This window comes from Merops nubicus, unplaced genomic scaffold (genome assembly GCF_000691845.1).
Source record: "Merops nubicus isolate BGI_N331 unplaced genomic scaffold, ASM69184v1 scaffold2780, whole genome shotgun sequence".
NCBI classification, from domain to species: Eukaryota; Metazoa; Chordata; class Aves; order Coraciiformes; family Meropidae; genus Merops; species Merops nubicus.
Genome location: NW_008580723.1, coordinates 179,499 through 189,595, shown reverse-complemented (window position 1 = coordinate 189,595; position 10,097 = coordinate 179,499). Strand labels below are relative to the sequence as shown.

The window sequence follows — 10,097 nt, the reverse complement described above, 5'->3', positions numbered from 1 at the left end:
AGCTACAAAGGGTACACAGTGCAGGGCAGCCCAAATCTCACTTTCTCTGGGGCTGCATTTTGTGTGCAAGTGAAGACTCATCCAAGTCTCTGCCTTTAATTTCTTCTTGGAATAAGCATACCTTTATAATGAGGTGATTTATGGATTTTCATCCAGGTTTAATACTGAGGAAAGATTCACTTTATATGACCTGTCATGGAAGAGAATAAAAACCTGAACTGAAGAATCTGAGGGGGAACTGGGCAGGGAACTGCACAGCATAACCACTGTCAAAGACAGACACAAACACATTTTTCAGATTGCACTTGGGGTTTGGCTGCCTTGATTTTTGATTGCTCAGATCTAGAAAGCATTTTAAGAAGAGCCCAACTCAAATGAAATCAGTAGGAGTGCCAAACACTTGACATATAAGAAAAGTGAGTCTGGCTTGTCTAGCATATACTTACACCAATTTCAGAAGTCTAGCAATGTTAAAATCAGTTTTCACTCTTTTTCATTCATTTGTCATGTCAGGGTTACATCTTACATGTTGCCACAGACATGTATTACTGTATCAGAGAGCCTGCAGCAGGTGCAGTACAGATACTTCCAAGAACCACTGATGGCCAAAGAATTCTTCTCAGTATGCCAAATTATAATGAATTACACTTTTGTTAGCTAGTTTTAGTCTTTTCAAGCTTAGCCATGAAACTGCAACAAGCACAGATTATGTTTCAGGTCAATGGCTGTTTTGTCAGTTAAGTAATTACCAAAATTATGACTCATGTCATCATAGTTTCTGGCCTGAGAACAGCTCTATGGACTCAGCCTAGTCTTCAAAGGCTGCAACTGGTTGACATTATTTACTCAAGTAACAACAGAAATTTCCTTTCCCTGAAGACCTGTCCCCGAAGGATGCATCCTGGTTTGGCTGAAGAAGCAGATGAAGTCAAGATCTTCATCCTTTAGATGTCTCTTTAAATAGAGAACAAATGAAGATGGAGGCAATGCCTACATCTGGAAGAGAACAGAAGCTCCCTGGACTGTTATGAGATGTCAATGATACTGAGGAGTCACACGTGAAGTTTACTACAGTGAACAAAACCCAACAAGGTACCTTCCATTGAAGCACACTTTATCCAAGCCTGTGCAATGCCCAGTAAAGTGGAAAGACTGGATGTGCCAAGAAGGGTCAGCTGTGAAGCTGCAGTATAATAGAAGTTGTCACTACAGAAAGTCCACTTTCTAACATCTTACATGGGCCAAATCCTTGAGGTTTTGTTGGTCAGTGCTCTAGTCATCAGGGAGAAGTCATTGTGTGGAGTGACAGGGATTATTCTCAACAGGAGATGGGAATGAGCCATGGCAGAAAGGCTGCACCTTGCATCACAGGGGTAGGGGTGAGAGCCTCCCACTGACTGTGTCTGTCTCTGATCATTTGATATCTAAGCAAGTGAAGTGCTGGGGCTAAACCCCCAGCCTTGAATGAGGGTTGGCATACGGATGATGGCCACAACCAGGCAAGAAACACACTCCTGGTTGGTTTTCACCCAGAGTCTGGACAGCCTTGGGTGGGAACTGATGAGGAGATCACCGCCAGGTGCCCCCCACCTTCCACATTAACTTGGAGGTGGGGCAAGAAGCCACCTCTATAAGCCTCTGCTTGCAGCAGGGTTGGGTGGTTTGTCTACGTAGTGGGTGTACTGTGTGGAGATTCTGGTTGTTGGAAGGGTTTCCTGACTCTTCATAGCAAGTAGAGCTCCCAGTACGGTGGGGCAAGATGGTGAGTCTCTCTGCTGAGCAGTTACTATATGATCAGGACTGGACTGATCACCTGGGTCCTTCCTTCTCCCATGGCATGGTTCTGGAGTCAGCTTGGTCCCTTCTGCACATCCTGTGCTGTGAGTGAATGTACTGACTTATTCCTCCCTCCAGTGGCCCAGCATGTTGGATTGCTGGTGTGTGATTTAAGAGTGGAGGGAGGACTTTGGCTGTTGGTTTGCCTGTTGATGATAATATCCTTCTTAGTTGGGCAAGCAGTCAGCAGAAAAGCAAGTCACCCTCTGCTCCTTTTGAAGTTGGTAGAAACTTGGTTATTGTAAATAACTGAGTTAAAGATAAGATTAATCTCATTCTAAAATTAATGTGTGTTTATGCCCACTGAATGTGCTGGTTTGTTTTCCACCATCTGTAAAGAGTGCATAGCCATCATCAAATATGTCAAATGGATTCTATTTTATGGACACCTGGACTGACACTACATAAATCCTGCACAGGATATTTGGTCAGGCTAATTTCACTAGCTATATAGATCCTACATTCCTACTACAGTGGTGAGATCTTTGATTCATTTCTGCCTTGTTCCCAGTGGGTTGGATTGAATTTCCAATTCCCATGAAAAAACATTAAGGTTGAGGCCTAAGGAGCATATTTATCCCTCTGTTGCTCAGGGACAGGTGACCCAAGTGGTATTTTTTTTATTTGTACATTGATCTTAAACATGGCACACATTCATGGGTTTGGAGCAGTCCATTTCCAAGAGAAACAGTAAACAAAGAGAAACAGATCCTGGCAGCATCCCACACGGTGGAGCTCCCCAGGAACAGAAAAGCAACACGGCACATCTGAGGAGCTCAAAGCACTTGGCAAATATCAGTGAATTAAGCCTTACAATCTGTGTCTATGTACGGAAGTATAACTCCCAATTAACAGATTGGGACACTGAGGCACAGTTACATTATGAAGCTTACTTAGCAACACAACAAGTCAATAAAAGAGTTGAGTGTATGAACCTGGAGTTTCCTACTCTAAACAACCTTCTATTTGCTATAGAAAGGAAATTTGGCACATTAAGTAGCAAAAAATTTTCTGCAAAATAGCACTGTAGTCATTTCAAGCAATTTTATAAACACTAGTGAAGATTTTCAAAGTAGTTTGAGAGATCTATATTTACATTTTACAACAAATAAATACCCATGTCCCATCCCAGAATGTGGCTTTGATAATTTTGAATTGTACCCTTCATTTAATTTTGACATTGTATGCCGTGTAGGGTGGTATAAGAGATCACATAAGAAACAGTTCACAAAACCATTTCAGGAAGGTCATTGACTTTGACTCGGCTTTTTCCCTGCTTTGAATATTAGATGTCCTTGGCTAGGTTGGTTAGAGATTGATCTATTTATATTGGAAAATGGATTCATACATTATGTTTCCACAAAGGGATATTGCTCCTGAAAATATTTTTACTTTGCTGCTCTGTTTACAAAATGTAGCAAGGGCCACTGTATCTTGCCTGTTATCAATTCACCATTGTTGTATTGAAGAGAGATATTGTTGTATCAGAGAGATATGTATCATAGAAGAAATCAGCTGTACAATTTATATAGGGTAAAGTCATGCAAACCATGCTCAAAACTAAGCTCCTTAGTTTTGGTAGCATGAAAAAAACTGCATTAGTAAATTGTATGAAATGGTGCAGAATGACTACCACTAATATCACATGCATCTTATGCAGCCATTGGTGTTTTGCACTAGTAAGCTTTGGGTGTAGAGTAAGTGAGATATACAAAGTATGCTTACATTACATGGAGAAGTCAACCAGTGACTGCCCCCACACGCACTTTTAAACTGGCTTATTTGAAGGGGTCCATATTGAATCTGAAATCCCATCTCCTGTAGAAGACAAAGGCATGGAGCCACTTGGTGTAAAAGGGTCGGTGTCAGTGTCCGTTTCCCCCTCTGCTAGGTAGCGTTTCTCTCTCATCCATGCTGATCCCCCGTTGGGGCCAAATGGAAAGTCATCTCTCTCCTGGGAGATACTGAAGCCACTTGGGGAGCGCTCAAGTTCCTCGTGGTTGACGGAGAGAAGGGACAATGGAGTATCACTGTCTCTTGTTAAGCTCCTTCTCTGCCTTGGAGACACTTTATCCGAGTAAGGGCTTTGCAGGTCTCCTTGGGAGTGGTAGCTAACCTGGGAGTCCATTAATGTAAATATAGGCAAAACTGTTGGCCTTTCTGCATATGAAGTTGAGGAAGGTGTGGCTTGCAGTTTGCCAGAGTTTTGCCCACCTATTGATAAAGGTTGTGAGTGAGTCGTATGGCCGTGTGCTGAGAAACCATACGGAGTGACTTTGTTGACTGGAACCTGCTGAAAGTTGTATGGAGTTTCATGAGCACACTGCTCAGTGTATTTACATATTATTGTTTTTAATTCAGAATATTTATTCTCTTCTCTCTTCTCCTTTGTGGGAGAAGCAGTTTCTTTCAAAGGACTTATCTCGGCAACCTGTACTTGCAGCTGTTCCATATGATGCATGTGCATATCAACAAGAAAATCCAGTTTCTTCCCCATGTCATTAACCTGAAAAATACCAATGTTATGATTTTGTCTCAAGTCAGTTGTTCAACAGAAAAGTCAATGCTCCCATGCATGCGCTGCCCCCAGCAATGGTGTGCTGCTATCTCTATTGGTCATGAAAGTATTTACAGGATAACCATGACTTTCCACTGGACTGTAGTGGATCCCAGTTTATCCTCTAACTGCGTCATATTAAGAAGACCCTTCCCTATGAACTGTGCCAAAAAAACCTCTTAGCACTGCTGAATATTTGGCAGTCCAGTATCCGACAGCAATTCATGATGCTATGACCAAAGTCTTGATACTAGATATTAAACAGCTATTACCAAAATACAACAGATGGAATTATCTTTGCACACAGACCTATTTTATAACTGTTAATAATCCTACAACATCAGGATTAAGTATCAGGACTACTTGACTTTTGACAGCACTTTTGTGCCTGAACATTTACATTCCATGAAAGGAATTTATGCCAATGCCACTTTGCTCCATCTGATTTATGTATTTAAAAATGGGTGTCTTGACCTGCTAAGCAGTAAGTTAGGATGCACAAAAAGGGCCCAAAAATGTGGGAAGGCAATTCTTTTGAGTGCCAGACCATGCAGACGAAGATGGTACTCACAACCAGACATGATGAGTATGGAGTTTAAAGGAATGAAAAAGTCCCATCTAAACACTATGGTTGAGGTTCTTCTGCCATATATAATAACATTAATTCAACAGGTTTTAAAATTCATACTTCCCAGTTAATTAAAATATTTATTGAAAAACTAACAGCATCATTTTGTGATCACTAGTACAGGATCTGGGTGAGTCTTGTCCGGCAATAGCGCAGATCTGCTCGCTCAGCCACAGGCTCCTGCAGAACTCATCAGCTCGATCACTTCTGTACAAGCTCCTCACCCTCCATCACTGACATGAAATTACATACCTGTCGTTCAACTTTAACAAATTTGCCCATCATACTTTGGTCTTCAGTGTCTGCTGTAGATGCTTTGGCTACATATGGATCATTTCTATAAAGAATTAATCACTATATTAGTGTTCCATTTTTCTTTGCATCACAGTAAGTAATTTATACCAGGAAAGTTACCATCTTGGTGATATATTCATGCAGCTCCTTGGAGGGAGTCTCATTCAAGAAGATTGAATTTAGTTATTTAGCATACAAACAGGAGCAGAAGTCTATTCTATGTGATTCAAATACATTTCTAAAAAAAAATGTATTCCTGATTTTTAATGAAAGGTTTATTTTTTCAAAATCAACATAAAGATTAATAAAAAATAAAACCCAAAAAGTTCAAAATGAAATTAAAATCTCAGACTTGTGGAATCATTTCAGGTTTGTGAGAGTGTTGAGAAAGTCTAGGTAGTGGATCTACAGATGTGTTTTTAAATCTAATTCTTTATAATTAGTATCTTCAAGACTGAAACTGAGGTTTAACACTGAGTGCACTGTTTTGTTTTGTTTTGTTTTTTTCTTTGTTTTTTTTTTTTTCTTTTCCCAATTTCATCAAACCAAATAGTAAGTGGCAGAGACTGGAAATGCTGAAAAGAGGCAGTCTGGCCTGGAGATTTAAAGTAGATTCCAGATTAAATTTTATTCTATGTAATTTCCTACTGTCGGTCCCTCAGGTGGTCTAACTTCAGGAGAGAAGAGGATGATTTCTGCTTAATTAATAAACTTGGGTTTATAACTACATTGAATTTAGGATGGTCATTATCAGCTTAAGCATTTTTCAGAAATTTCCAAACCAACCTTAAGGGAATCTGTCTTTCCATAACCTATGTCAAAGTCGAGAAAAACAATTTCTAAGAACTTGTTTTTTAACATGGCTTAGAACAAATATATCCTAAAACTCCTGTTTTAACAGGTCCAGTTCTTCTCTTTCTGACAAGATTCAAAATTTAGCTGTGAATATTACTAAAGCAGAAACTGTAAATAAAACATGTCAGATTCTGCACAGTGGGCTACTGGGCTCATTCAAATTTTCAATCTGCTGTTGTTTCCCCTGTGATCATTGCCTCTTCCATATATGTAGGTCTTGTGTTTTCACATTTACATGTTTTTACATTTTTCACTGAGTGGGGTAAACCAGATAGAACCAAGTCAATTTATTTCCTGTAAGATTACTTTTGTTCTGAGCAACCATAACAGCTTTGGGGACAGATTGTTGATAGTACTCTGTGGTTCTTCTTGGGTATTTATTGACAGATTGATAGTTGTAAATAACAGAAGAAATGTCATTTATTATTGAATCCTTGCAACCAGGAATGCAGCAACATAGTAACATGCTGTAGCTTTCACACCCAGAAACCTGGTACTGCAATTTATTTTCAGTAACTCTCACCAATCTTTGGTTTAAAAGCAGCAGCATTAAAGCTCTGTGCTTGCCATTCGGTGGGGGAGATAACAAAACTTTTCACTTCAGGAAGATAACTGGTTTGCCTTCAAAGTTTTGGTGATTTTCATTGAGGTTTTGGGGATTTGCTCATTGAACGTTAGAAAATCAGCACATCATCAATCAAATGTATGTATTTAATTTAAAATTACTTTTCCAAACTGTGGAGATGTTGAGCTAGACAATTAAGAAGCCATTAAGTTTGGATTTCCATCATACATTGTTTTTAGGGAAGGCAGTGTCTTTCTGGCTGAACATTTACACATCCATCCCTTGTAGCTACATATCCTCTCAGCATCATTATGGTACCAACATACTGGCTGGATGAATGAAGGTCATGCTTATTGGTATGAATGAATTTTTATGTCTCTTTTAGTCTGTGCAAAATACAAGGCATATAAAAATTCACCTGGGAGACTGTTGTGAAGGGTAAGAAAAAGCTCCTCCTTTTTGGGATTTCTTATGCTTGGGAGTAGATGGAGGTCCAGGTGTAAAAATCATATCTACTCTGAAAAAAAGAAAAGTGCAACTGCATAAGTCCATCTCCAGATGTTGACATGATAGAAAATGTTATGCATCTCTGCAGCAAAGAGTGGCAAAGATTTATAAAGGAAGCATGTTTGGACTGGCTAATATATCGAGGGTCATGACATATTTCCTCTGTCCTGGATCCACTATCAATACATTGAATTGTAATTACCTGGTAATTTCATGGTAATTAAGTAATTTTCTAGCTGTTACTAAACTTCAAAGGAACTAAATAGTGTGATTGTCAAAAAAATTCCAATAACAGCTGCTCCTAAAGATGTCAGGAGAGACCCATCAAGGTTTGGGCTGGATAGTGAAAATCATAATTTGATGAAAGGTGGCAATTCCTGATATTCTTAATAAACCAATGGCTCAGGCAGTTATTATGCCTAATTATCAGGTGGGTTTTTTGTTTTTTTTTTACTAATTACTCTTGGTTTGAAAAATATAACTATAAATGAATTTTTACAAGAAGTCCCACCTGACTTTTTATTTGGAACAAAGATAATGAGAAACAATAATAATGAGATAGCCCAGTACATGAAAAAGCACTTTGAAATAAGAAATTATGAAGTTTAAGACAAAGATCAGAGCAGCCTTACAAAGTCAAGTTATGTCTAGAAAAGGTCCAAATGTGCAAGAAGGGTTGCACTCACTCAGCCCATTCTTGAGGGAAATGAAGAGCATGTCTGAGTGGCATTTTGCTGCTGAGGGTGACTGAGGGGCTTAGGGAACGTGGACAGTGCTGTGCTGAGACTGAACTAGTACAGTTACTAACACTGACCTGCACCTCAGGAGGCAAATGGCACAAATTTTGGTAGATGTGCCTCAAAAGCACATCATGGTGAACCACCTCTGTGAGAAAAAAGCTGTGGGGGCAGATCGAAGCTGAACAGTCACAAAGTTCCAATTTTTTCCTGTAGGTCAGTTTACTCCTGAGGGAAGGGATGTGAAGCCTGTGCTGATAAATTTTTGCACTTGTAGGGGATGTTTCAACAGGCCCAGATCAGTACAGAATCCAGCCCAAAGAAAAGCTCATGCAGGGCAACTACTTTTTTAATTTATCATCTGTAAAAAGGGAAGAAAGGGAGAAAATTGATCCTAATCAAATAAGACGATGGTCAAGAAAATTCAGAGGACTTTTTACTCCTACTTCCTAGTTCTAAGTATGAGCAAGTGGTCTCTTCTGCTGCAGTTACTCCTGCTAGCTCCTCACTTGCCTTTATCCTTTGGGGAAAACTATGCTTTTATTTTGCCACCACAGCTATACATTTTCCTCATTTACCAGAGGATTCTTACCTTGCCTGAAGATATTTTATTCTGGAAAGCATATCAAGATGCCCTGCTGAGTATTGCTCTATCACATCCTTTACATCATAAGGCCTCAAAGTTTCCTTGAATTTTTTTTTATAGAGACGAAACTGTAGTATTCTGCATAACAAATAGAAAAAAACAACTTCTGACATAAATTCCATAATGATAATTTGCAGGTTTATTGAATAATTGACAAATACTCTAGATGTTTGGAAATTGAGTATGTTATTTGAAAACAAGGCAATAAAACATAAACAGATAATCTCTGATATCATGCCACATTTGTAAACATATATTAGTTGGCTTTTAATAGTTAATAGGATAAAATAAGTTATATGCACATAATGTTTTTCTAAGCACTATCATCATAAATAGAAATGATTCAAAGCTACAAAATCATATGTGGAATTTGATTTTAAAAACATATAGCACTGGAGATTTAGAAGTTCTGAAGCTGCATCATCATTATTATTATTATTATTATCATTATCATTATTTATTTTATTTATTTTTGGCTTGGTTTTCCTTTTGCACCTGGGAAAGTTTCAGATAGGAAATGTTAATTAGATAAAAAAGTTTAAGTTAAGAAGTCAGCAGCAGTTCAAGTTGTGGAGAAAAGAAAAAGAGTTACAGCTGCCTGAAGTGTCCTTGAAAAAAAGAGCAGTATAACATTATTGTTGTTGTTGTAATAATAATACTAATAGTAATAATATAATTGCTGTTGCTATTACCAGTGCTATAAAATGTCCTAGTAATTAGTAGCAGACTTATTATACGAAAGAACAGTGCTGGCCAGGGCACTTGAAAATAGTTTTCCATACTTTTCATTCTTTATTTTCCAATCTGTTTTAGGCTTCAGATACAAGGGTTTGCTTTCTCCATAGAGTCTCCATGTTCTTACTGGTCTGAATTGGGGAACTGCTGTTGTCTGTTAAGATTCTGACCTGTTTCTTATTCATCATTGGTGTTTTTTTTAACCTTTTAAAAATCTGTATAAATTTTCACTTAGCAAAGATAATTCTGCTACAACTGCTTAAGGGTTTTTGACTCCTTAACTCTGTTGCTTACAAATCTTTCAATATTTCAAAACTATACTTAGCCCTATTTTGGCCAAAGTACATATAACAGCAAAACTATAAATTAAAAAAAAAAAAAAAAGCACACATAAATGAAAAACAGGAATCACACTGTTAGCAATTTCAGTTTAAAATCTCCTTGGTCATGACCCTGAAAACCCATTAAGTGTTCTGTCTGAAAGAATTACTTCCCATTAGCATTCAGGGTCTGGGTAAACTATATATTTTTTTTAAAAAAAATTAAAATAAAATTAAAAAAAAAAAAGCTTGGCTTGTAATTGAGTTTAAAAGGAAATTACATTAATCAAATTTAGACAGGAAAGGAACTTTTTCAAAAGGAATATCTTTTCTTATGGAGGTGGGGCTGGAAAATCAGACATGAATTGTCTGTGTTTGAAAACAAACAGGTATCAGGGAAAGAAAGGGAAAACCATG

General features: G+C 38.1%; 1 protein-coding gene across 1 annotated transcript in view; it reads right to left on the bottom strand.

Annotated features, from left to right (window-relative positions):
- Positions 1 to 3,210: 3,210 nt before the first annotated feature.
- KCNQ3 (potassium voltage-gated channel, KQT-like subfamily, member 3) overlaps positions 3,211 to 10,097 on the bottom strand; it is a 33,327-nt gene continuing 26,440 nt past the window's right edge. Inside the window, exons 13-16 of the mRNA XM_008936049.1 lie at positions 8,572 to 8,703; positions 7,154 to 7,252; positions 5,274 to 5,358; positions 3,211 to 4,342 (exon numbers count right to left, since the gene is read on the bottom strand). Of these exons, the coding sequence (XP_008934297.1) occupies positions 3,605 to 4,342; positions 5,274 to 5,358; positions 7,154 to 7,252; positions 8,572 to 8,703 (1,054 nt within the window). The 3' untranslated portion in view covers positions 3,211 to 3,604. The remainder of the gene's footprint in view (positions 4,343 to 5,273; positions 5,359 to 7,153; positions 7,253 to 8,571; positions 8,704 to 10,097) is intronic.